This window comes from Urocitellus parryii, chromosome 8, assembly GCF_045843805.1.
Source record: "Urocitellus parryii isolate mUroPar1 chromosome 8, mUroPar1.hap1, whole genome shotgun sequence".
Lineage (NCBI taxonomy): Eukaryota > Metazoa > Chordata > Mammalia > Rodentia > Sciuridae > Urocitellus > Urocitellus parryii.
In genome coordinates this window covers 107709810-107737498 of record NC_135538.1, presented here as the reverse complement: position 1 = coordinate 107737498, position 27689 = coordinate 107709810, and the positions used below count along the sequence as shown (strand labels likewise).

General features: G+C 47.6%; 1 protein-coding gene across 5 annotated transcripts; it reads left to right on the top strand.

The window, feature by feature from the left end:
• Positions 1 to 1383: 1383 nt before the first annotated feature.
• Tjap1 (tight junction associated protein 1) lies at positions 1384 to 27496 on the top strand. Of its 5 annotated transcripts, XM_077801638.1 has the most exons (13): positions 1418 to 1473; positions 1939 to 2053; positions 12399 to 12528; positions 19673 to 19770; positions 20072 to 20183; positions 20805 to 20930; positions 22495 to 22523; positions 23314 to 23475; positions 23690 to 23756; positions 23996 to 24025; positions 24744 to 24851; positions 24968 to 25051; positions 25768 to 27496. In XM_077801638.1, the coding sequence occupies exons 6-13, from the start codon at positions 20832 to 20834 to the stop codon at positions 26863 to 26865; spliced, it is 1677 nt and encodes a 558-aa protein (XP_077657764.1). In that variant the 5' UTR covers positions 1418 to 1473; positions 1939 to 2053; positions 12399 to 12528; positions 19673 to 19770; positions 20072 to 20183; positions 20805 to 20831; the 3' UTR covers positions 26866 to 27496. The 5 variants fall into 5 exon arrangements, with proteins under 5 accessions (XP_077657765.1, XP_077657764.1, XP_077657763.1 ...); XM_077801639.1 differs by lacking the exon at positions 12399 to 12528 and having other exon boundaries at positions 1384 to 1473; positions 1961 to 2053; XM_077801637.1 differs by lacking the exon at positions 12399 to 12528.
• Positions 27497 to 27689: the final 193 nt, after the last annotated feature.

Here is a 27689-nt window from a genome sequence, read left to right as displayed (position 1 = left end):
TTAATATGATGTTAGGTTATAATTGCTATGAAAGCAAACATTAAAGCAGGGTAAGGGAGAATGTCTGGGTATGTTGACTTAGAGTGAGTGGCCAGGGAAGGCTTCTCTGAGGTGGTGACATTTGAGCAGAGACATAGATGGGAGTGAATACCTAGAGCAAGAACATTCCAGTCACAGGGAAAGGCAACCTAAAAGACTCTTGAGGCAGAGATATGCTTAGTGCACCAGCGGAAAAGTGTGCTATTTATTCATTAAGCATTTATTGTGTGCCAGGCACTTGCTATGGAATACGAGGACATAGTTTTTTTTTTTTTAATATATGTTTTTTTTAGTTGTAGGTGGATATAATACCTTAATTTTATTTTTTTTCATTGGTGCTGAGGATTGAACTCAGTTCCTCCGGCTTGCTAGGCAAGCGCTCTAACACTGAGCCCCAACCCCCAGCCACCCTCGCCCCCAGACATAGTTTTTGCCCTGAAGAAATGGCAGAGCAAAAGGGATACAGTGTGTCAATAAATGATTATGGCACCTGGCAGCCATAATACAGTTACGTGCAAATTGCTAGAAACGTCAAGCAGAAGGAGCATCAAAGGGAAGGCTTTATACAAGAGGTGATATTTAAACTAAGGGTTGAAGAAGTAAAAATTGATGTTGCCAGGAGAGGAGAGGAGAGGGTTTTACATCTTAAGGCCTGCTGGTCTGAAAACACAGGACAATTTAGAAACCTTAAGTTCTTGGGAGAGATAGAAAATGAGGCTAATGAAAGTAGAAGAGGCTGGGTCCTGCGAATTTCCCTGTGCCAAGCTAAAAAGCTGATTTCATCCCTTGGATGATGGAGAAATCAATACCAGAAATACACACACACACACAGAGGTTTTTTTTTTTGTGTGTGTGATACACACACACACACACTGGGCGAATGAATGAACATACTTGTGCTCTACCACAGACCTACACCACCAGCCCTTCTCACTCTATCTTTGGGCTGTGCTTACTTGTTATTCTTTTTCTTTTTTTTTTTTTCTTTTTCTTTTAGGACTAGGGATTGAACCCAGGAGTGCTTTATCATTGAGCCACATCCCAGGTCCTTTTTATTTTTTATTTTGCTAAGTTGCCAAGGCTGGCCTGGAATGAATTTATGATCCTCTTGCCTCAGCCTCCCAAATCCTTTGGATAACAGACGTGCGCCCCCACACCTAGCCTATTCTTTTTCCATTACCAGTCTTAACCCCTATTGCCCTACTCCTCCTTCAACAGGACTTCATTCCCAGTCTCTTAAGAGATAATCTTTTAGGAGATTCTCAACTTTCCCCATCATCTTGTGTCGCCGGTCCCCAGCTCGAAGCCCCGCCCCGTGGCCCCGCCCCCAATGACGCACGGCGCCTAGTGCGTGGGGATTCCCGCTGCCCTGGCCACTACCCGGCTTGCCCCGCGGCAAGATGGCGGCTTGAATGCAGCGGGCAGCGGCGGAAAGTTTGTTGTGGGATTAGACTAGACGGGCCGGGAGGCTAGAGTTGACGCGGGATAACCCAGGACCCCAGCATGGAGTAGTGACAGAAAAGGGACTAAATCCGGGCTGGGGAAGAGGAGATGGAATGGAGGAAGATTGGAGGTGGAGGAAAAAAAGGAGATAGGGCGGATGGGAGGGGGGCCTAGAGTCCAGAGGCAGCCCTAAGGGAGGGGTTTGGGGCAGAGGAGCCAGAAATACGTGTGGTTCAGGTCATGGGGAACAGAGTCAAGAACTGGAAGATAATTTCTTAATCGAGCGTAAAGAAGCCTGGAGCATGGGCTCGAGGCCTGACTGTACCAGGCCAGTGGGAGGAGAAAGATTTCTTCCTAGTAAAGGGGGAATAGTGCAGAAGGGTGGAAGAGAGTTCTTGAGAATGCTGGACAGTTTGCTAAGGAGGGAACTAAAGTCAGTCGAATGACCTTTTCCAGGCTTAGATCAGCCTTTCCACAGCTCCTGTAGCAGCATCTGCCCCAATTTCAGCTGAAGACTGAGGGTCCCCAGGGACTGGAAGAAATCACAGTGCCTGCTTGGAAAGAAGAAGAGGTAGGGACTTGCCCCAGCCCAATCCCAGAGCGGGTAAGGTGTCTTCCAGTGATAGTTTCTGGCTGATACACTCTCTGGGAGAGGATCCATGGGCTTGGAGTTATGCTGGGAATCATTTAATCTGAGAGGGTTGCTCTTCTATAGAGATTGTTCTTTGTGTGTGGTCCCTAAGTTAGTGTTTTGCTTAGATCACAGGTTGCCTTTTGAGAGTTGGTGTAGACTTGAGCCTGAGTGCCTTCATCTGTTCGAGGAAATCTGGACAAGGACCTAAAGAACGGGCTGAAAGTATTGTAACACATCCCTGTCACAAGCAGTTTCCTACACTAGCAGTTTCTTCTTCTGTTTTCCCACAATACCTTAAGTTTGACGTTCTGCCTGGAAATGATTTGTGGGTAATAGATGGTGGGGAGCAACTGATGTTGTTCACTGACCATTTAGATACCTGCTGTTGCCAGGTTCTGAATTCATTCTTCTTTTTTTTTTTTTTAAACCAGGGATTGAACCCAGGGACACTTAACTACTGAGCCATATCCCCAGTCCCCTTTTTTTTTTTTTTGTATTTTATTTAGAGACAGGATCTTACTGAGTTGCTTAGGGCCTCCTTGCTAAGTTGCTGAGGCTGGCTTTGAACTCGTGATCCTCCTACTGCAGCCTCCTGAGCCGCTAGGGTTACAGGTGTGCCCCACCATGCCAGGCCTGAATTCATTCTTGCTCCATGTTACTTTTGCACTTGTGGTAAGAAGGGGTTATTTGTATTCCTTGGGAAGTGGATTGGTGGGAGTGTTGTTAGAGATGAGGGAAAGGCAGTTTGGGAGTAGAGAAAAGAAACCCAGATGAGCTTATGGTAAGGGGTCAAACTTCCACTGTGTCAAGTTCTGGGAATTTTATCACCTTGGTCTCTATCCCGAAATGCCTTGAGGTTTGCTTTACAGGTGGACCAGTGAAGTAAAGGAAGGAACGGATTGTGGGGCTTGCCCTTTCTAGTAGTTTTCCTTTTCTTTGTATTATTTCCATCAAATTAAAAAAAAAAAAAGGAAAAGAAAAGAAAAAAATCAGTTTTACTAGCTGAAATAAACATGACCTGAGAAATACAGGATTTGGTGTTGGAGATTGGTGCCCTATTGTTATCTCATGGCTCGGGCTTTTTACTGGAGCCTGCTTCAGGACCAGCTTCTGCTTCACAATTGGTCTGGTTTGATCTAGAACTCCTCACTAACTATCTCTTGCTCTCTGCACAGCCCACTCTCCACCAAAGTTTTATTCAGAACACCACAAATCGCAATTACTAAGCCAACTTCAAAACCTTTAGGTATATGCAGAACTGATGATAGTTACTTGCACTTCCACTTCTAAAAACTGAGAACCTTCTTTTTATGAAGGCAATTGTAGATGCCTCCTTGGAAATTGTAATCAGCCAGAACAGTGTGGTGAAGATTTAAAGAGAACTGTCTCTAGAACCAGAGTGTGCAGTTCAAATTCTAATAGCAATTTTAAGCTATATATCCTTTATTAATTGCATAGTTCTCTGTGCTTCAGATTCTCACTGATCAATGTGGAGGGTAAGAGTACCTACCTCATTGGTCATTGTGAGCATTAAACAAGTGAATGCATTAGTGTATCAGTGCCTGATACTTTATGAGCATTAATTGTTATGATAGTCAGAATTAAACCCTAATTTTTACTTCATGGTTGAACCTGCTGTCTCTGTGGAGGATCTTTACTGGTTTGGGCTGCTAACCTGATGTTAGAGAGATGAGGCACAGCTTTTGGATAGTATAGATTTTTTTTTTTTTGTGTGTGTGTGTAGTGAGAATATTCTTTTTTTTTTTTCTGAGAATTTTAATATTTATTTTTTTTAGTTTTTCGGCGGACACAACATCTTTGTTTGTATGTGGTGCTGAGGATCAAACCCGGGCCGCACGCATGCCAGGCGAGCGCACTACCGCTTGAGCCACATCCCCAGCCCGAGAATATTCTTATTAAGTTATTTAAAGTGATGTTAAAATGACAGTGACTTCCTGTTTGAAACTGTGAGGCTGTAGAATTGTTTTTTGTAGCTGAGCGATAATAATGGTGCTTATCAAGCACATTCTGTGTGTCTGGCACTATTGTGAACACTTTACATGTCTTAACGAATTTTTATAAATCATACTAAGTGGATACTGTTATCTCTATCTTACAGATGAGAAAATGGAGGCACAGAGTAATTAAGGAATTTGCTCAAGGTTACCCAGTTAATGAGTGGCAGAGCTGAGATTTGAACCCAGGCAATTTGGCTGTAACAATTGAACTATTTATTTATTTATTTAGATTGGTATGATATTATCTTTTTTTTTTTTTTGGTACAGGGAATTGAACCTTGGACCCAGGGGCACTTAACCATTGAGCTACATCCAAGGCCTTTTTTTTTTTTTGAATCAGGGTCTCACTGAGTTGCTGAGGCTGGCTTTGAATTTTTTTTTTTTTTTAAAGAGAGAGAGAATTTTTTAATATTTATTTTTTAGTTTTCTGCGGACACAACATCTTTGTTTGTATGTGGTGCTGAGGATTGAACCTGGGCCGCACGCATGCCAGGCGAGCGCTCTACTGCTTGAGCCACATCCCCAGCCCCTGGCTTTGAATTTTTAATCCTCCTGCCTCATCCTCCAGAGTTGCTGGGATTACAGGAGTGCCCAACAGTGCCAGGCTACATTTTTTTTTTTTTTTTTTTTTTTTTTTTTTTTTTTTTGAGATGGGGTCTTGCTATGATGCTGAGCTAGCCAATAACTCTTGGGTTAAACATCCTCCTACTGGGACTATGGGCAACCTGCTTAGTGAAGTTGACTTTTTAAGTATGCCTAATGCCAATTTGTATTTTTTTTTGTTTTTGTTTTTGTTTCATTATATCCTGGTTCCTCTTTGACTGTATTGATGGTTAGATGTATAACTATATTATAGTGAAATTTTTTTTTTGGTTAATTTAAAATTTTGTGGGGGGAAAGTCCAAGTTCTTCATCATAGCCATCTTGTTCTCAGAAATAATAACTGGTGCAGGGACAGTGGCTCTGCTGTGTTAGCCAAATCTGGGCTCTCTGTTCATGATTCAACTTGGTGACTGCCCTTTGGAAAACCTTGGGCTGGGTTGAGCAACAGACTCAAATCCACTCTAAATTGCCTTTAAGGAGGCCGGGTGGGGGTGTCTGTGATAAGATAGATGTGAACATAGGCTTATTTTTGACTGATTACTGATAAGAGCAGTTCTATAGTATTAAATTCACAGACAGTCTGGATATAGTCTTTCTTTTAAAAATAGCAAATAGCAACCTACACAGGAGAAAAAAAGGAGGCATTTTAAACAGCTTCTTCCATTCAGCATAAGGTGAAATGGAAAACAGATGTGTTTCTGCTGAAGCCTATGTTATCTGATAATGGCCCTGGTTGTGCTCAAGTCTCTTTCCCTTTAGCAAGGCGGAGGCTGCATGCAAACTGGGGGCAGAGGTGTGCCAGGGTTTGATTGACTGGTTTTCATTTGCCCTGTATTTAAGACCGGTTCTTCTGAGTCATGTTCTGTCTACTTAACATGCCCTCAGGCCCATCTTTTTCTTCAATAAATGACTCTCTACCCTGCTATCAGAGTAGGCATGTTTCTGGTTGTCTTAACCTGATTTCAAGGGAGTTGGGGGCCTAGGACTTTGGGATTTTCCTGGGAACTCTGGCCCAGCCTTCTAGTAAATTTTTCTATTTGTTGTGGTATCTTGTTGGTCTTGCTCCCTTTCTCTGTTAACTTAGAAACCATGCATCCCAGAATAATGTCCTGCAGTCAGCATACTGAAATGTGTTATCTTCCTAGAGTATAACTGTGTGTTTTAGTAGGTGTCTTCAGACTTTCTGGACTTGGGTCACATTTTAGCAAATAATTGAATTACAGGATGGGGACTGATGGATTTTGAGCCACTTGTCCCCTTATACCATTTTTGTTTTTGTGTAAATCAATTTCTTCTCATAGTGCCCCTCATTCAGGCATTATCTTTGAATCTGATTCCTTCACTTCTTCCTTGGAACTGTATTTGAAGTGCCAAGGATCTCTGCAGCTGAGCCTTCATTTCTTACATGGATCCATCCTCTTAACAGCTCTCTGAACTTTGCTTGTTATTTCTAGTTTCTGGGCCCTTGCACACATAGGTGCTACTGTCTGCATTTCCTGACCTCTAATCTCTGTTACCTTCCTTTTTTTGTCATTTAGGTCTCAGTTTAAAATGTGTCTTCCTGTTATGGTTCCGATATGAGGTGTACCCCCAAATCTCTTGTTAATGCAGGAATATTCAGAGGTAAGATGTTTGAATTGTGAGAACTGTAACCTAATCAGCCCATCCTAGTTTGAATGGGCTGTCTGGGTGATAACTGTAGGCAGATGGGTATGGCTGGCAAAGGTGGGTTACTGGAGGGGTGCCCTGGAAGGGTACATCTGTCCTATGGCCCCTTCCCCTCTCCCTGCTTCTTTGCTGCCATGAGAGAAGCAACTTCCCTCTGCTCTGCCCTTCCCCTGTGATGTGCTGCCTCCTCTTGGGCCCAGAGCAATGGAGTCAGACATCTGTGGACTGAGGCTTCTGAAATTGTGAGCCCCAAATAAAATTTCCCCCCTCTTAAGTTGTTCTTTTCAGGTCAGGAACAATTTTGGTCAGCAACACAAAAGCTGACTAAAACATTTTCTTTAGTACCCAACCTACCTTTAAGGCTCCTCTTCTGTACTTGCTTCTAATACTGCTATATCTTATTTGCCTGTTTACTTGTCTGACTCTCACAAGACTGTAAGTGCCCTTAGAACAGAGACTGTGACTCATTTACTACTGTATTTCTAGCATTTAGGATGATGCTGGGCATTTAATAGGTACTTTATAATATTGTGGTACATACAGAATGATTGAAATGTGGTGGGCATTCTTTTCCCCCTCCAATCTGTCTTTCATGCTGCTGTCAAAATTACTTTCCTGGCCGGGCGCAGTGGCAAATGCCTGTAATCCCAGCAGCTCAGGAGTCTGAGGCAGGAGGATAGCAAAATCAAAGCCAGCCTCTGCAATGGTGAGGGACTAAGCAACTCAGTGAGACCCTGTCTCTAAATAAAATACAAAATATGGCTGGGGATATGGCTCAGTGGCCCTGAATTCAATTCCTGGTTCAACCTCCCCTCCCGTTCCCCTCCCCCAAAAAAAACCCCTTTCCTATTAAAAATTCTTGGCTTTTCCTTCTGAAGATAAGCCGTATTCTCCCTTGAATGTATATCTACTTTCTAAATAAACTTCTGTACCTCTGAAAAAACAAAACAAAAAACCCTCTTTCCTTAGAAATACTGTGGGTTCTCCCTTATTTAAGTTAAAGTCCATATTCTTGATGTTGGCATGCAAAAGGCTGTTTACATTCTGGCCCAAGAGCAGTCCTTTAATCTGAGGTGTTGCCACTCCACCTCATCTGTCCTGTGCTTTAGGGCCCCTATATTTCTCACTGCTCTCCAACTTATTATGGCCATCATTTATTTTATTCCTCTTTGCCTGTGTACCTTGCTTTGTCCATAATCCTTCTGTCTCAAACTGCTCATCTGCTAAGACCCAGCTCCTTTGCCTCCTTGAGAAGCCTTCCTTGTTTTCCTTTCCTTGACTCCCAGCAGCATTTGGTTTGAACTCTGTTCTGGCACTTAACATATTGAGTCATAAGTTCTCTGTTCACTTTGTTTTTCACTTGGCTAACCTCCTGTGGAGTAGCAACTCTCCTGATCCTGGGTAGGGGAGTTGGTGCAGGAGGTGCTATGAGCAGTGTGATAGTCTGATTTGGAGCTGAGCAGACCTGGTTGAATTCCTAGTGGGTACAAGTAAGGCTGGTAGATATGTGTTCATAATGTAAATAAGACTGAGTAGACCAAAGGCTGCATGAAGTGGATGACTGGATGGAGTGTTTCGGACCATGGTCCTTGATATTTTATGGATTGAAAGTATTAGGTGACACTGATGGAACACATGCGGGCATTGAGGAAGCCAGGCTTCTTGGTCCCAATTTTCTTATGGCTTTGATGCTCTTCTTGTGCCATGAATAGGCTTAACTCAGATTCTTCACAAGAATAGGATTTGTAACTGAGTCACAATCCATTTTTTGCCTTTTTATTTCTAGTGTAGTTGATGGGGCTAGTCCTTAGGGCAGCAGTCCCCAACAAATAACAAAGGAATTTGTTTGCAGAGGTTTAGACCTCTTAAGTATCTTCTTTTCCCAGCCCATACCACGTTGCCCAGGTTGGCCTTGAATTTTAGATCCTCCTGCCTCAGCCTCCCTCCTAGCTGGGATTATAAAGGCATGTGCCACTGTGTCTACTAGACTTCTTATTTGTATAATTAATGCCAGGTAGTACTCCAGTATGAGCTTGCAGTGAGATGAGGAAGATATGTGAGTCCTCTACAGGGCTGCTTTCTAGATTGGTCCTTAAACTCCTGCCCCAGCTGGGTGCATCTCTGTGACCGCAGAGCACTTACCTCATTGTAGTGTAAATCTGTCTCTGAAGCTGCTGCTGCTGCTTGCTGCTGCTTTTTTTTTTTTTTTTAATATTTTTTTTTTAGTTGTAGTTGGACTCAATATCTTTATTTTATTTATTTATATTTTTATGTGGTGCTGAGATAGAATCCAGCGCCTCATATCGCTGATCGAAGGCTGAGCATTGAGGTCCTAGTGCCAAGCTATCCTGTGTGACCTAGCCCATCCTCCTGGGTGAGATTAAAGTATACAGGATCTCCCTGGCAAAGCCTTTTGAGGTCAGGAAGGAAGGTCTTGCATAAACAAAAGGTGATAGTGTTAACAATATTGTTACTAATTATTTTCTAGCATTGAATTCATGTGGTTAAATGATCTGCCAGGTGCTTGGATTCAACTCTCTTCCCTTCTAGCCTTTTTATTTTCTAATAACAGGCTCCTATGCCAGCAGGAAGGGGTTAAAAGAGGAGGTAGTTTTTCTTCCTTAATTAACATCTCCTAAAAGTCTTGCTGGCCTCCTCTGTTATTCTTTAAGGCCTTTCAGTGCTGATGCAACCTGCTGAGTTGTATGGGTAGTCCCAACTAGGTGTGCTCACTGCTTGGGGGGATGGGGCTGCTTGTGGCAGGATGGGGATAACTACAACTTTTGTCAATGCCCAGTTGAATCAAAAGGATGAAACCAATAGCTAAAAGTGAAGTGAAGAAATTTCCCCTGGGCTCTACCCTTTGTCTCTCAGTGTGGGAGTATGCATTGCATAATGGCATAGCTTTGCTGATGGGTCTTGGTGGGAGTGATAAATTGCATTGTTTGTTAAGCAGACCTGAAAGGAGGTTGGATCAGCCAGCCTGACTGGATTGTGTTGTGTGCATTTAGGCCTCAGAAGGACTGGATCTCATTAGCAGGCATTGCGGCACACACCTGTAATCCCAGCAACTCAGGAGACTGGCAGAGGATCATAAGTTCAAGGCTAACCTCTACAATTTAGTCTCAAAATAAAAATTAAAAAGGACTGGGAATGTCGCTCAGTGGTAAAGCACCCCTGGATTCAATCCCCAGTACCAATAAAATAAAATAAATAGAAGGACCAAGTTTCTCTTGGACTGGCTCTGAGCACTAGAAAGGGACTGCATTGTTGGTTACTATCTTAGAAGTACCAACGGTCTACTAGATGACATGTAAAATCTGTAAAGGACGTGGCCCCCTCTTTGTGAGAAGTTTCTGTGCTCTTCCAGTGAACTGGATCAGGGAACTTGGCACTATCTCCTGAGAAGGGAGGGTCCTCCTCCTGGGAAGTCAGAGTAGACCTCCCAAGCCCCAGTATTCCACTCAGCTAATTAGTAGGATGGAACTCTTTTTTTTTTTTTTTTTTTTTAAAGATAGAGGGGAGAGAGAGAGAGAGAATATTTTTAATATTTATTTTTTAGTTTTCGGCAGACGCAACATCTTTGTTTGTATGTGGTGCTGAGGATTGAACCCGGGCCGCACGCATGCCAGGCGAGCACGCTACTGCTTGAGCCACATCTCCAGCCCCAGTAGGATGGAACTCTGAGCTAATATTTGAGTTTCTGAGCGTTGGTCTCTGTACCATCTCAGTCTTCCTGATGGGGAATTCAACCTTAAAAGCTTTTGAGGGTCTTGCAATGAGGGCAGAATTGGCCAGTGGCTGACTCATGCCTGTGCCAGCAGAGTGCATACTAACTGACTGGACAGGTCAGTTTTCTGTGCTTTGCAGTGGAATTAAAGACAGGACAGGGTTCTGTCCCAGTACTGCCCTTGTTTTGGGCAAGCTGCTTGTTTTCTCTGAACCTGAAATGGGAGAAATCCAGCTGTTCTGTAAGAATCAACAGAAATACAGTGGAAGTGACACTGTTTCCAGAATGGTAAAATGTAGTATAGATGGAGGAGTTTTGTCTGTCTAGGGACTGTTGGTTTTCATCATAAACACAATGAATATCTCTTGTAGAAAAATACCAATCCTACAGAAAAATAAACAAAATTAAAAAATAAGACCCTCCCTTTAGTTCCCACTGCTCCTAATCCCCTTCCCTAATGATAGGGAACCAGTATTCATCATTTATCACTGAGAAGTTTCTAGTCATTTTTGTATTCTTCTAGACATTCCTCAGCACTTATCACCCTTAAAAACAAATACACCACAGTACTAATGCATCCTGTTCTTCCACTGCTCTGTTCTCTTAAGTTGCCCAGGAGTAGATTAGACCCTGTGGGAGCCTCTGGGTAGCCTGGTAGAGTGTCCTCCCTAGCATAGGGGGTCTTCTAGGGCTTGCTCCCTTTTACTGTTTCAGTGTAGCAAGAGGCCCTGACTTCTAAAACTGTGAATTATCCAGGTTACTTGCTGCATCTACCATTTGAAAGCAAACCTTGTCTGACTGGTGTTTTTTTAGAGTTCTTAGATCTTTTCAGAGTGAGGGTTTTGAAAGTCGCCTATCAGTAGATGGGTTTTCTAATGAGTCTATGAAAATGGTCATGGCCTACAGAAGAGTTGTGTCTATCCTATAGATGGTTGTCTCTTGTCTAAGTAACACCTTGGTCATTTTGAGCTCTGGGACTATAGTTAAACATATATAGGGATCCCACTTGGTGGGCAGTTGTAGAGCCTATTAGAGGATTTTCCTGCCTTCATGAATCTTGACCCTGGGCTTGGGAGAAGGACAGGCCCATGCATGGGGTTGGGGTGATAACTAGTCTTCCCTTTTCACCAGTGTCATCACAGAGCCTACAGGGTTTCCTAGAATAGGAAAGAGAACCCCTTTCCTGGCTTTCCTTGTGTTTGCAGGAATTATGTGCTGTACATTTCCTGTCCTGTTGCCCCAGAGGACACATCCTGTAGGACTCCACTGCTGTGGAGGCATTTGCCTTGCGTTTTTCTAAACTGGGATGTGTGTCACTTTCTTCCTGGTGCCTCTGGAATCTTCAGGAAAGAGTTGCTACTGTTCTCCAGCTTGCTGTGTTGGGCAGACTAGCCACCCTCTGCATTACTCCTTCTGAGAGGGGAGAATAGCCCCTTTTGGAGTCTGGGGAGCCTGGCAGTAGCCTTCATCCTTGCTCTGCAGGATGGTTGCCTGGGAAGTGCCATCCCCCTGGCCCTCTCAGAAACTGTAAGTAGCAGTGTGCCACCCCTTCCTTTGACTGACCCTGCTCTAGGCTGGGTCACACACTACTCCATTGTGCTGTGCTTTCCCATATAGCTCTTGTCACTGCCTCTGGTCCTCAGCTGGTTCTCTCCTAGTCCCTTCCCTCAGAGCCTGTGGGAGGTAGTGGGATGCACTGTGCTGGCACAGGCATGAGACGGGTGGCAGCTGCAGCTGTGGGGGCTTTGTTCTTATGACCCAGTATTCAGAGTCCTAGTGCAGCCTGGCATCAGCGACTAGGGAATAGAGAGACTGGGAGCTGTGTTCTCTTCCATAACAGATGTCTTCTCTTTCTATTTTTTATTTTTAAAAATTTGGGGGTGCTCTACCACTGAGCTCCATCCTAGCCCTTGTTATTTTTTATTTTGTGGCAGGGTCACTTTGTATGTTGCTGAGGCTGGCCTCCAACTTGTGTTCCTTCTGTCTCTGCCTCCTGAATTGCTGGTATTACAGGAGTGCACCACAGTGCCTGGCTTTTTTCTTTCTTTTGAACAATCAGAAGCTTGTTGTCTGGCTCAGCAAGCTGGACTCCCTGCTTGCCTGAGGCAGAGTGTTCTGTTTTACCTGGCTTCCTTTCTGGGTGGCACAAAGCTCTGAAGGGTCAGGTAGTGAATCCAGAGGTGGTTCTGCAATATACTGGAGAGTGCTGTGTGCACCTGCGGGCATCCCACAGCTTGGCCCTTCCTTTGCTCTCTCTTTGCAGCTCCGGAGTTGGGCTGCTCACAAACCAAGCTGTCTGTTTATATGGAGTGCCTGGAGGGCGTCTGCCATGAGTCTGTCACTAACAGCAATAACCAGGAGAGCTGGCTGGTTGGGGAGAAGACACTAACCCCGTGAGTCTAACCTTGGCCAGCTAACCCATCCTGGGGTATCACCAGCAGTGTCTCTCCTCCATTCTTTTCCCAACCTAACTGCTTCCTCTCCTTAGCTTATTTGGTGTCATCTCCCAATCTCCCAGCTGTGGGTGGGGATGTGCCCCCCTTCATAGCCAGGACAGTGAGCTGTCCTGTATATATCACCTGCCCATCTGCCAGCCTGCTGCTGGACTCTTCAGCACCCCTTTCCCACTCCCCTCAGTACTGTGCTCCTCGGTTCTCTTTCAAAACAGAATTGGATGGAATTTCCATTCAGTCTATGCTTTTAGCACCGCAGAGTTTGAGGTATCCCCTGGTTACCATGCTGCTTCTGCTGCTCATGCATCATGTACAGCTGAAGCTAGATGGAACGTTATTTTTCTTTAGACCAAGCATTTCCTCCTTTTGTCAAGAGCAGAAGGTTGGAGAGTGTCTCCATTACTCTCATAGTAGGATAAGAAGTTAGGATCAACTGCCAGGTTCTCTTCTGGGTGGAGAGGTTGAGTAGAATGTTGCCGGGGCACTGGGAATGTCCCTGGGCAGAAAATAAAAGCTACTTTAACTGAAAGCTGGAACCCAGAACCAGGTACCTGTCTGAGATGTAGCTCCCATTGGCGACTGTCACTCTGGGAGGTGGAGCTGGTAGAGTTGGGGCCCCTGCCTACTTCCACATTTGGAACTTCAGGTGGACTTTAGCCGAGAAGTACTGAGAAGGGCGCCTCAGCCAGAGAGGCAAGACTTGGCTTTGGACTCCACATTGTGCCCAGAAAAGGTCCTGGCCTCAGTGGGAGATTGGTGAGTGCTGACTGGCATAGAGAGGCTTCCACCCTTGGGAGCCTTTCTTCCTCCAGGCTTGAGAGGGAAAGAGGGTTCTGGAGATATCGGGAAGGCCAGCTGCGTGGTGCTTTCTGCTGATCTGTACAGCTCTTTAGAAAGACTGTTTCTAGGCTCTGGGAGGCAGTGTAGTGCTGGGCAGGCTGGCCAGGGGAGCTGGAGATTCTCAGGCCCTTGAGATGGACTCTGTTCCTGTTGGGCTGGGAGGGAGGAGACAGGGACCTGACTAATAGCTTGGGGTGGTTGTGTATAAATGGAAGGGGTGCAGGGAATTTTTTTTTTTTTTTTTTTTTTTTTTAGCAAGCTGGAGGGATTTTGGGCCTAGCTCTGATCAGGAAAGCAGAAAAGACCTGGAGTTGTACCTTCTTTGAATTATGAAATGAGCTTTAGTGATTCTAGTGAGGCCTGGTTTAGGGACATTCATACAGAAAAGGCATTGAGAATAATGTCAGCTGCTGGCTGTGAACTCAGGGACTTTTTGGTTCTCCCTTTATTGTGGGGAGCTTGGACCATCATCAAGCCTTTAACTGTTTTGTTCCTATTAAGTGTGTGCTTAGCTGAGGGTCAGGTGGATAGACTAGAGGTGTTTGCTCAGGTGGGGAGCCAGATGAGCTCTCACAGTTCACTAGCACTAGTGCTGAATCCTCAGGATTATTCCGGGGCAGAATGATTACTGTCCTTTGGCTTTCAAAACCTTGTCAGTCTGTTCACTTTAGAGTAGGCAGAGAGCCAGGAAAGGACTGCAGGCAGCTGGTCCCAAGAGGGTGAGGTTGTACTTTCCCAGAGGGGTGGTAGGCATAGTTGTTGGAGGAGCAGAAGAGCTGGTCCGGGCACAGACTGGCATCTTCCATCCTACTCATCTAACCTGAGCAGAACCTCTGCCCAGGCCCCACCCCATGAACTGTTGGCTGCCTGCCTGCCACGCGCCCAGGATTGCTGAGGGCTTTGCTCATGTATCTTAGGAACAGCTGCAGGCCGGAAACTGGGGGCTGGTGGCAAGTGGGAGGGGCACCAGGGGGAGACTGGAGATGGCTGAACCCAGCTTTCCTAGGATCAGCTTGCCATGCTGGGGGAACTGTTCTGCCTCTTATACAGGCAGTCAGGGTGGAGAGGGACTATATTGTGGCACAGGATGGTGGCAATCTTCATAAGCAATCCACAGACCACTGTTGGGTCACTTGATCACAGGGCTGGCCCTTGCAAGATGGTGGTTTGTTTTTTGGACTTTAGTTGGAGGCAGAGCTTGAATTTCAGAGGCTCAAGAAGCAGCCAGGCTTTTGTGGGAAGGGTTATCCTACCCCACAAAGGTGTGCAACTCCCACTCCACATCAAGGCTAAAGACTCAGAGCAGTTCCTGAGTTGGCCCCATTCTCTGTGTGATTAGACTAGTTGTGTTTTAGTGTTTGATGAGGGGCTTTTGGAAGGGCTTATGTGGTTTATTTATCTCTTGCTGGTTTGGAGGGAATAGGCAACACACAGCATACCCAGCAAGTTCTGCAATGAGGCTGCTTTTCCTTTTATTTCAAAAGCAGTAGTAATTACTAGCCTATGTTGTACCTTCTTTGAATTATGAAGAAGAGTTCTAGTGATTTTTGTGGTGATGTGTGAGCCCTCCCTGAGTCAGAAGATTGGGTTCATTGACCCTTTGCTTGCTTGAATTATTGATATCTGTGAGCAGAAAGGCTTATCAGTAGATTCAGAAATGCTCTGAGCCCAGATAAACTGTTGGGGCATAATATCTTAAAGGAGGGGCTGGTGATGTGGGTAGTAGGGAGCCAGTCAGTCCCTGTGGGGCAGCTGATCCTGGGTCAGTGGAGTTATGCAGTGTGGTAGTGCAGAGATGTTCTGGGGGAGCTGGAGATGTTTGAAGAGGGAAGGTTGAAAATCTAAAAAGCCACATCCATTGTGGATTTGTTCCTGTCTCCCTCTCCTGGGCCACTGTAGAGGTGGCCTCTGAGACCTCAGTGGGCAGACTGCAGCCGCATACTCAGACCTCCTTCCTCTCCTATACTTTGCTAGGCCTTGGGCAGATCCCAGAAAGGACCGCAGAGGGAGTGGGAGAGCATCCATGTGCCTCTTGTGCTTGAACCTTTTTCCTGTTGCCTCCTGAGAGGATGTTTGCTGGGAGGAGTAGTAAGGATAGGGGTTTGGAAAGAATCAGGATTCTGAGAGGTTTTTCTCTTATCCCACTAACTCCAACGGTAGCCATCTCTAGCTACAATGGAAGCCCCAGTCATAAGCACATATCCACAGAAGGGGGCAGGTGTGAATCCCATCTGGCTAGATGAAGCTTGGCACACTTTTTTGTCCTTTGAGTAAAGAACACTGCTCAGCCAGCTTCTGGTACAGATTATGCCTTCCATCTATCTCTGTACTCTGCTCAGCTGTTCAGTGGGTTCATAGTGCAGGTTCCTGTGCATGCTGAGTCCCATTTCTAATGAAAGTAGACTTTGTTCTCTGAAGGCAACTAATCGTGCCCCATGGGCTGTAATCAGGGAAAAGGTATTTAATACGGGGCAGGTGGCAACAGGCGGCAGATTGCAACATGGCAATTAGGAAGCTATCACCCCCACCCCTTGCCCTGGCCCCAGCAGATATGAGATACTCTCTCCTTCCGAACTGATTTTTGAGTTAAGTGAAAAATGAGTGCCATGAAGCAGAGGAAGGAGGTGGAGCTGAGGAGGGGTGGAGTAGGGGTGGTGAAGGACTAGGAGAGCCCCTTTTCGGCTCACTTCACCTTCAGGGAATGGGGAGGGGTGGCTGCTACCCTGGGTGTCTCCATCAACAGTGCTGGCAGGTCGATCTGAAGGTGCCCCAAGCCAGATCCAGTCACCCAGGGTTCCCACCTGGAAAGGCCTCAGCCCTTCTCTGAGGGCACAGCTATTATAATAGAGACCCAACACAACTTGGTAATCTCACATCCTGGGTCATCTGCCCCAGTTCCCTGAGACTCAGGTGAGTTGGATGGGGATGGGAGTGGAAAGCTTCCCTATTTATTGCCAGACCTTCTAGAAGACCGTTTTTTTTTTTTTTTGGTGGCACCCTGGAGCCCCACTCAGCACCTAGAGGCCAAGAGGCCCCAGAAGCTACATTTGGCTGCAGCTTGCTTGTCCCAGCCCGTGGCCCATTCTTAGTTTGTCCTGCTGCTTTCTGTGGAGACCTCAGCACAGGATTGGGAGTCCTCCTCAGGCTGAAATACTCCAGAGCAACCTGGGAAACTTTTGGATGAAGGAGATGTGGCTGGTGGAGTCTTCCTGGTGATACTATTCCAATGCCACCAGTTCATCCCTTTTGTCTTTTCTCATCTTGGGGAAACCTGGTTTCCAGCTGTTTCTCACTCTTCCTTGGGTCTGTTCTTAGTCTAGAAGAGTGGGCTGCCTGGCCCTTTGTGTTCCTTTTCTGTGCCGGAATTATGAGCCTCTTGTTGACTGGATCTGAGGCACTTAGCAGATTTTAGGAGTTAGAGCTAGGGCCTGGTGTCCCAACATGCCCTGGTATTTATGGACAGGGGGCAGGGAGTGGCACAGATCTCCCTGATGGATTTGGGTTGGAGAATACTGCAGGTGCCCCAGTATATTGTCTTTCCCATGAGCATTACTTTCTGCTTCCTTGGTTAGGTGTGTTCCCCATCCTGTGACTGTGGCATGTTTGATGAGAGTAGGCCCTGGCTAGGAGAAAACAACCTCTCACCACACCCTGTATCCCCAGACTCCCTGTCTGCATTTACTGTCCATCTCACTGCCAGCTGTACCCACACTGTTCTCTATTCAGCAAGCTAGATGTTCCTAGCTAGAAAAGCCATAGAAATAAATGTGTGCTTAGCTGGGAGGAGGATCTTAAGGTCTGAGGTGGGATGAACTATATTATGTGTGGGGCCTGCAGTGAGGCAGCTCTGCCTGCAGGTAAGGTTATCAGGTACCTGGGCATATCCATGTCCTCCCTGCCCCCACTCCCACTCCACCACTCACACAAGTGTTCTGGTACCTAGAGGATAGCGTGAGCCTTGGCAGGAATAAGGATAGGAAAGTAAAGAAGAGGCTGAGAATAGAGAAAGGAGGAGCATGTCAGGTGAAAGGGGCACCTTAGCTGACCAAGGAGGAAAAGGGGAAGAATGTAGTGACCTGGTTCCTCTGGAAAGGAGAGAGATATAGAGACTAACTTCTGGGAGCCTTCCACTGGGTTTCTTTTTCTTTTTTAATTTTTAAGATACATATTGGATCTTTGTTTTATTCATTTATTTATAAGTAGTGCTGAGAATCGAACCCCGGGCCTCACACATGCTAGGCAAGTGCTGTACCACTGAGCTGTAATCCCAGCCCTACTACATTGGGTTTCTTTCTTTCTTTTCTTTTTTTTTTTTTTTTTTTTTTTTTAATATTCATTCTTAAGTTTTAGGTGGACTCAGTATCTGTATTTTACATTTATGTGGTACTGAGGATCGAACCCAGTGCCTTGTGCATGCTAGGCAAGCACTCTACCAATGAGCCACAACCCCAGCTCCACTACCTTGGGTTTCTATAAGCTCTCAACTGCCTGTCTTATTCTTGGGTCCCTGGCCCTTTCGTTTTCCAACTCGGTATGCACATCCACACATATATCCACTGAGTATCAGGGTCCAGGTATTCAGGCTGCTTTGGTACTTTGTGGGCTTCTCCTCAGGCCATGGGAGCCCAAACTCCAGGGCTTCTGGAGGGACAGCCTCAGGGCACATGTGGCAGTGACTTGTTTGCTCCCCCACACTCCAGGAATGTACTGTCCTTTCAGGCCCGCCTGGATTCCTGTGTAGGGAGTCAGCCCAACAGAGCATGCTGCCTATACCCTGTGGGGACACGTTTTTGCCTCTCATAAGAGGGGTGGAGGCTGGCGGCTCGTGCCTGTGCTGCCACACCCCAGCTCCCCCCAAAACCCCAGACCAGGGACCAGACCGAAGAGAGACTTCTGCTTTCCCGCCCTTCCTGCCCCCACCCCATTCTTCCTGCCCCAGGCCCTGTTGGAGTCCTGGCTAGGACATGTCCTGACACTAGGAACACATGCTTTAGCCTGCAAGGCTTCCCTCTGCCCCCAGCTCTGTTTAGGTTGATGGGGGTGGGAAGAGATTGTTTTTTATGCCCAGAAGGCCACCTAAGGTTACTACTTCCATGGATCACTGTGGTGGCTGCTGCCCCCATGCTGTAGCCTAGTTTATTACAGATGGGAGCCAGGAAGGACACTGGGTAGATCTTGGAACCACAAAACCTGGAGGGGACCTCACAGGTCACTCTGTGGAGCCACATCGGCGTAGATGCAGAGCAGGTTTATACATTGAGAAAGGGAGTTAGCCAGAGACCCACAGTGTGCCAGAGTAGCTCTGAGCCTGGAACCAGAGGTCTCAGCTTCTCTGCTGGGGTTTTCTGTAGCAGTGTTTCTCAGCCTCAGCACTGCCGACCCTTGCTGTTGATAATGCTTTGTTGGGGTGTCCTGTGCATTGTGGGATGATTAGCAGCATCCCTGACCTCCACCCACTAGGTGCCAGTAGTACACACCTCCATCAGATTTAATTTTTTTTTTTTTAGTTGTAGGTGGACACAATATCTTTATTTTATTTATTTATTTTTATGTGGTGCTGAGGATCGAACCCAGCACCTTGCACGTGCTAGGTGAGCGCTCTACCACTGAGCCACAACCCCAGCCCTCCAGATTTTGACAACCAAAAGTGTCTCCAGATATTTGCCAGATGTCCTCAGGGGAAGAAGATGAGCAAAATTGTCTAAATTACTGCCTTTCAGATTTTATTTCTTGGACCTACCTTTCCTCATTGCCAAGTCTGTTGACCACCATTACACAGAAGTGATCTTTAGGTTCATTGTGAAATAGTTCCAGGAACTCCCTTTCCAGCATCTTCTCTGCCCATCTTCTTGTATCTCTGCTAGGCTTTTTCATTGTGTTATCGATTATAACCCATGTTCCCTAAATCTCTTGTTTCCAGACTCTGAGAGGCCTGGGAGATGAATAGGACAGCTGCAAGGTGGGGATAGGGACAGGATAGAACCCAATCTATTCCAGAGTCAGGCACATGGTAGGCTGGGACCATGAAGTTGTGTGAGGAGAGATGTCTTGTCTGGAGAAAGGAGGGAACCTAGTGTCTCGGTCATCATCTGCCTCTACCACTTCTCCCTCAAGACCACCGTTTGATGTCCTTGCCTGGCTTTCCCTGGGGCCTTCTATGTCCTGAACTGGGCAAGCAGGCCTGTGGCACTGACAGACAGGCGCTGACACCTGGTTTCCACTTTCTTCCCTTCTCTGGTTTCAGGAGCTCTTGGCTAGAGGAAGTGGAGGGGTTGTGGGATGCAGAGAACCGAGGGCTAACTCTTGGACAGCGGAACGGAGAGAGCTGCTGACGAACAGACGGTATGTTCCTGACGAGGCCTGTGTCCCTCACTTGGATCTCTTCTAGGGGAGCTGGTAGGTGAGGGGGCAGGCAGGTAGGCAGATATCCTGTCTTGGTGGAAGCTGGTGAAAAGAGAGTGGAAAGGCCAGAAGGGCTTGGCCTTCAGTGGCAGTGGCCAGGGAGCTCTCTCAAGCCTGGAGATCCCCACCAAGGAGCCTGGGTTGAGTGAACATCTTCAAACCCTGTGTTTGCTTACAATGTTTTAAAAAGTAAGCATTTTTTTTTTTTTAGAGAATTTTTTTTAATATTTATTTTTTTTAGTTTTTCGGCGGACACAACATCTTTGTTTGTATGTGGTGCTGAGGATCTAACCCGGGCCGCACGCATGCCAGGCGAGCACGCTACCGCTTGAGCCACATCCCCAGCCCCAAAAGTAAGCATTTTTTTTGAAGTTATTTTTTTAATATACATTTATTTATTTTTGTGTGGTGCTGAGAATCGAACCCAGGGCCTTGCACGTGCTGGGTGAGTGCTCTACTGCTGAGGCACAACCCCAGCCCTAAAAAGTAAGCATTTACTGAGCATTTCTTAACAGGTGGGCACTGTTCTTAGTGCCTTAGATAATCTCTACAGCAACCCTGTGAAATTGGTGCTGCTCAGAACTGCCCCAGTATAGAGTTGCGGAAACATTTAAACAGAGAGTAGTTTTCCCTCTGCAGTCCCTTCCACTTTCAAGGGAAAGCAGTTGACTGTTCTTGAGTTCCTACCCCACTCTTACAGCAAGGTCCACTTGTTCTGGTGTCCAGGATTTGGGCCCTGCCTTTCCTGCCTGTCTGTTCCCTGTGGGACCCAGTCCCCGTCCCCCAGCACTGCCCTGACTTATAGGGACCAACACATCAAAGTCCAGCCCTTCTAATGACCCCAACAATGGCCCAGGCCTATCATCCTATATGTTGGCACCAAAATATGTCCCCTTTGATCATTATTTTTTCCTCTCAATCCAAAGACCTCTTAACCACATTTTTGAACCTTTTCCTTCCTGGCTTCCCCTCAGAAAGTGGAGGAGCCCACACCTCCCAGAATGACCAGTGCAGCCCCTGCCAAGAAACCCTACCGTAAGGCACCGCCGGAGCATCGGGAGCTGCGGCTCGAAATTCCTGGGTCCCGACTGGAACAGGAGGTCAGTAAGACTGGTACCCGAGTCCTGGCTGGCAAGAGCAGGTCCCTGAGGCTGGGTGTCCGGCTGACTTCTCCTGTCTGAGCTACTGGTTCCCCGAGTTGGGCTGAGCATGTGGCAGTGCTGATTATACAGGCCTAGGGTTTCCTAGTGCAGCAGTCCTCATATGGGAAATGCAGCCTTATGGGGGACTATAGTCCATATGCCAGGGAACCCCAGAGCCATCAGAGCTTAGCAAGAGTGTTCCCGTACAGTATTATTCTCCTTTCGAGAGGCAGCCCACCAGACTCTCTAGCCCTCTGTAGTGGAGAAGAGCCATTCAACCAGAGCACCTGCTCTTTATTGTCACCAGGAATTCTGGCCCCTCCTCTAGCTTTATTTTGTTTGGCTCATATGTGTTAAACATATACTTCTTTCCAGGAACTGTGTTAGGTCCAGACTCTGCTCTTGGAAGGCATATAGTTAACAGCATACTCCAGGTTAGCTCTTCTCCCTTTTTAAGCCTCCTGAGAGGATGAGGCAAGTGTTGTGGTGGTTGACTGTCCTTGCTGCCCTGCCTCCACAGCACATGGAACATGTTTAAAGAACTTGAAATTCAACAGACGCTGAGCATCAGTGTATATGCTGCACATGTACATGGTGCACATGGCCCACCAGTGTACAAAATGCCATTGTTTTTCCCTTTCAGTTCAGGGAGCATTAGATAAAAATGCCAGCTATTATTCTAGGTGCCACCTGGTGGGCATCCCCCAGTCTTATAAGTTGAGGGAAATAAGGCTTAGTGAAGTTAAGGTTGTATAACCAGTATGCAGTGGAACAGAGTCAAATTCAGGTGTCATTGGCTCCAAAGTCCATGATCTGAGCCACCCACCTCATTTTCTTGCCTCTAACTACAGTTCTGTTGGAGTTAGGTTCATTTGGAGTAGGCCCTTCACATTTCCTTCCTGCTGTACATAGCCTTTGCCTGCTGTGCTATATAGTTGCCCCAGCTCTGACTCTTGAGCCATTGGGGTTTGGGGAAGATGGTACAGGAGGTTAAAAACATCCTCTCATTTAAGATTAGCCCAAAGGCTCTCCTTCACCCATGTATTTATTCTTCCTGAGCCTTCAAGGTCCTGATTTTGTCCTTATCTTCCCCACAGAGGATTGAGAAGACTTTGGTAAAACTCAGAATTCTTCTGTAGTTTGGCCTGACTTATTCATTTCTCTGGAAGGTCTCTGCCATGCTTATGTGGAGACAGGGCCCGTGAAGAACCCAGTGGATAGTTGAGAGGTTCCCTCCTGGGGAGAGGTAGCATGGGTACCAGGATCCATTTGAAAAATTATTCTAGGATTAAGAGTGAAGGTTGGAAGGAGTTCTAGAGTCTTCTAGCTGGCACAGGAGAGAGTAATCTAGGCTTGTCTGGGCATTACTGGATTGCATTCATCTCTAGAAGGCCCTTAACTCTCTTCTGTGAGAGTCTTTGGACTTTAGACATGGCCCTTTTCAGGGCTGTTTGGAGAGGGGACCATCTAGGAGGCCATTGGTCCAGAGCTGAGCCTCAAGCTTATGTTCTTTTTTGTTCAGGAGCCCCTGACTGATGCAGAGAGAATGAAGTGAGTATCTGCTGCCTGTGATACTGCCTGCCTTGACTGTCCTTCTTAGCTCCAGGTTAGGCTACTCATACAGTCAGACTTTCCTTGGATTAGGGGAGTAGAGGTAAATGGGGTGTTTTAGGAACTCTGGGATGTCGGTTGATGTTCTGGATATTTTTTCTGGAAAAGGGAGTTTTGTTGTGTGGGATTCCAGAGAACCTGGAATGAGGAGGTGGATGGGTCTAAGGGGCCTGCTCTTGCCAAGCAGCCCCTCCCCAAGTCCTGTCCAGAGAGAACAGAATGATCTCTTGTGCCAGCTGCCCCCATATGGCCCTTTCTGATAGCCACACAAGAACTCTGGAGAGGAGGGCAGTGCTCGGCTGGATTTCCGCAGGATTAATAATGGAGAAGCCTGATTGTGCAGTGAGGAAACTGGAGCTGGGGGGTTTGGTGGCTGGCTGGCTGGCTTAGGTGGTAACAAGAGACAGGTTGGGAGCTCTGCCCCATCCAATTCTGTCCTGTTTTCCTGGTTTTCTTCTGTAATAGTTGGAGGAGTGGAGTGTCCCCTCCCATCCCCTCTCCCTCCCTTACCATCCAACTCAGGTTCTGTTCTCAGGTCCAGCAGGCCTGTGGAACTTGCTGCCCTCAACTTGAGCTGAAGCTCTAGGAATCCCTCTGCTTTCAGTTGTCCGCCCCTCCTTTCAGTTGCCTGTCCCCATATCATCCCTCGCCTTCTTTCTTGAGCTCCACCCAAAACTCCACGACTGGCTCTTCTCTCTCTGAGGCCCCTCTGTATCTTCCTGCATCCTAGGCTTTTGCAGCAAGAGAATGAAGAGCTTCGTCGGCGTCTGGCCTCTGCCACCAGACGCACTGAAGCCCTGGAGCGTGAGCTGGAAATTGGGCAAGACTGCCTGGAGCTGGAGCTAGGCCAGAGCCGCGAGGAGCTGGACAAGTTTAAGGACAAATTCCGCAGGTGTGATCCAGGGGTCAGAGGCAAATGAGCGTTTTTGTGTTCACAGGATGTTAGCTGGAAGAGGCCTCAGAGATGACCTGATTCTGATTAGAAAACTGATGTTCTGGGAGAGGTTCTAGGAAATTGATTTGCCCATGATCCAAGTGGAGGAGGAACTGAGTAGGGCCTGAAAAACTAGATCTTGACCAGGTGTCTGCCTTGTATTCCTCTTCAGGCTGCAGAACAGTTATACGGCTTCCCAGCGGACCAACCAGGAGCTGGAGGACAAGTTGCATACACTGGTAACGTGTCCAGGAGGATGATTTGGTTAGCACTGTGCTCACAGTGTAGCAGGGGGCCAGGACTTGCCAGGAAAATGCCATTCTGCCCTGGGATTTAGGAGGGATGGAAGTGGGGCAGTGGTGGGGAGGGAACCGCAGTGTGCTATGCACGTGGGGACTGTCTTAATGCTCACACTGTTTCTCTTCTCTCCTCGTCTCCCCCTCATGCTGCCACCGTTGCTGCTGCATTCTCCTCTCAGGCCTCTCTTAGCCACAGCTGGATTTTTGCAGTTGCGTCTGAGTTTGTGTGTTTTTTCCCTTGCCCTGGCCTCCTTAGCCAAATTTTGGGATTGGGGGGGTCCTGGCTATTTCCCTCTACCCCCTGAGGGCACTACCTCTTGCCTCTCCCTATGTATGTGAGGCTCATTTGGTAATTAATGCCTCCCTCCTGGAAGAGGGCTGGGGCTTCTGCCCTTGGCTCTGGCAGATACTGATGTCACCATGGAATACTTCCTGGCTGCAGTGACAGCAGGCTCAGCTGTTTGATGGGAGGGGAGGCTATAGATCCAGTCCATGAACTGAAGATCAGAAGGCTACTTTTGAACCTGCAACTCCCTTCCTCCCCAATCATCTAATCTCACAGGCATCTCAGCTGTCACCCAGCCCCCTTCCCTCTTCCTAGTCCTGTCCTGGAAATGCTGCACACAGGTGGCAGTTAGTCTCTGAGGTACCAACTGCCTTGACTAGTGCCTAGAGGCCCTCAAACTCCCTCAGTGAATGGACAGTTCTTACACTGCCTCTGTCCTGGGCCCACATGGCCCCACCCACAGCCACTCCAGAGAGCAGGAGAGAGGTGCCCAGTCTCCTTCTGTCTGTCCATTATTTGTCTGCTCTGTCCGCCGTGGCTGTCCTAGCACCTGTGGCCTCATATCTCTGGGCTGGGAGGTGGTGGAGGGGAGGAAGGACCAGTGGGGTCTGGATTGGGTTTACCACAAATCTGTGCCTCAGATTAAGAAGGCTGAGATGGATAGGAAGACACTCGACTGGGAGATCGTGGAGCTGACCAACAAGCTGCTGGATGCCAAGAACACCATCAATAAGCTAGAGGAGCTCAATGTACGTATACTGCACCTGTTCGGAGGGCCTTTCCTGACAGTGGTGGGGTCTGTCCTGGCTAGCCTTGCTCCCTGAGATGGGCCAGGCTGGGATCTGAAGCACATCCGTGTCTGTAGGAACGGTACCGGCTGGACTGCAACCTGGCTGTGCAGCTCCTCAAGTGCAACAAGTCACACTTCCGTAACCACAAGTTCGCTGATGTGAGTTGAGCATACCCCTTGCTTGACTGGTGCCATTCCAGCCTTTTTAGGACCCCTTACACTCAAGTTTCTGCACCTGTCTTCATCCTCCTGCATTTAGCGCCTCCTTTCTGCTTTGCCTACTTGCCTCCATGTTGCCCCTCAAGCCAGTCAGCCTTGCTGGTGTCCCCCATGTTATTGCTCATTGATAGTGCTGGGGCTAGCCCTGTTATTTTTATAATCAGAGACAAGAGACTCAGTTTGAGGACACTTTGCAGGAAAGAGGGGATGGCCAGAGCTATTGGCCATGAGTATTGAGAAAGGATTAGGCCCATGTGATCCCATCACCTCAGGAGGCAAACTGTAGACCCAAGGGCCTCAGGTCCAAGGTCAATGCAGCCTGCAAAAATAGAGGTATTTGTAGGGGTACTGATCTGTCGATTCTCCAAACAGAAGTCTGATTTGGATAGAAGCCACTGCCGAGGTAGGGGAGATAGAAATTTGAGAGTACACAGGTCTCAGCAGTAGATCTGGATTCAAATTCTGGCTGTGTTAATCAAAAATTTCAAGTTATTTTACACTGACTGAGCCTATTTATCCATGAAATGATGTTATTCAGCAGAAAGTAAACAGTACACAGTGGTACTATATGTGGTAGCCATTAGTTTTGCTGAGTCAAGCTGTTTTCAGTTGGAATCATTCATCTCTCTCTTCCTTTTTCTGCTCCTTTATCCCAGCTGCCTTGTGAGCTACAGGACATGGTTCGGAAACATATGCACAGTGGTCAAGAGGCTGCCAGCCCAGGCCCTGCTCCTAGCCTGGCCCCAGGAGCTGTGGTTCCTACTTCAGTCATTGCCCGGGTGTTGGAGAAGCCAGAGTCTTTACTGCTCAATTCAGCACAGTCAGGCAGTACTGGGCACCCCTTGGCTGAGGATGTCTTTGTGCACGTGGACATGAGTGGGGGTGCTCCTGGTGACCCAGCTAGTCCCCCAGCCCCTGGCAGTCCCACCCTGCAACCCAATGGAGAATGCCATTCTCTGGGTACTACAGGAGGCTCCCCAGAGGAGGAGCTACCCTTGCCAGCCATTGAGAAGCTGAGTCCATACCCCACCCCATCTCCACCACACCCACTGTATCCTGGCCGCAAGGTAATAGAGTTCTCTGAAGATAAGGTTCGGATCCCTCGTAACAGTCCCCTGCCCAACTGCACTTATGCTACCCGCCAGGCCATCTCCCTGAGTCTGGTGGAGGAGGGGAGTGAACGGGCCCGCCCTAGCCCTCTACCCAGCAGCCCTGCCTCGGCCCAGGCCTCACCCCACCACCAACCCAACCCAACACCCCCAACACTCAGCACCCCTGCCAGCTCAGCCAGCTCTGAAGAGGACCTGCTAGCCAGCTGGCAGCGTGCATTTGTGGACCGCACTCCACCACCTACTGCTGTGGTCCAGCGCACCGCCTTTGGGCGCGATGCACTGCCTGAACTGCAGCGCCATTTTGCCCTTAACCCTGCTGACAGAGATGAGGTGGTTCCAGTACCTTCTTCCCTACCTGATGAGAGTGGGCTTTTGCTGCCAACAGAACCTGACTCTGGTTTTCCCAGGGAGGAGGAGGAAGAAGAGTTGAACCTGCCCATCAGCCCTGAAGAAGAGCGTCAGAGCCTGCTGCCTGGTGGTAGGGGGACAGAAGGGCCTGGCACTTCCCATCCTGAGGGCAGGGCCTGGCCTCTTACCAGCTCTAGCCGCCCACAGCGCAGTCCCAAGAGGATGGGGGTGCACCATCTTCACCGCAAGGACAGCCTGACCCAGGCCCAAGAGCAGGGCACCCTGCTCAGCTAGGCCCACTTGCTTTCCTGCTGATGTTGCATTGGGCCTGCAGAAGGCCTAGGCGCTTGAGCTCTTCCTTCCCACACCTGCACAGCTCTGTTCCCTGTGTGAAAGAGAGGCCACACTAGGTCTTTCAGCTGCATTGACACTGGCACCAGCTTGCCTCATTCATGATTTTTTTTTCCTTTTCTTAGAATATTTATTTTCCAAAGGTAACATGCAATTGGGTCTCAAGTCCTGTCCTCTAGTCAACCAGCTCAAATTGGGCTGTTCTGGGGAGCCCAGGGGCTTGCTTATCAGTGTTCATCTTCCATCCTCCTTTTATATTCATGAGCTTTGGTTGTTTTGGGGGGTATTACTGGGGTTATTAACCTCTTAATTTCTGATTCTTACCAGTTTTTCTCTGCACAAGCTGCTGCCCTCAAGGGGCCTGGCCCAGCTGGGCCCAGGGATGAGGGAGCAACTGACTCAGGGCTCCCCTCAGATGTTTCCTCCCTCCCTCTGGAAGGGAGGGTGGGCTTTAGGGGCCTCAAAGTGGGTTCTGGGTTAGGCCTGGCCCCATTCTTAACCTTGGCTCTAGACTGTTACTCCCAATTTTGGGAAATTTCACATTGATGACTATTTTAAAAGCAAATAAAATTATTTTACTGGTATGGCCTTATTTTCCTTAATGACCTTTCCTCTCCCATTCTTCTCCCCATTCTTGAGCATTTTCATATTTTCAGACCTAGTTTTTGCCAGTGACTCCCCTTAACACATTCTGCCTATGGTGTCCCTGTGCACAGAGCAGCAAGCAGCAGAAGGGGCACCCACAACCTTAGAGCCCCTGGATCTCC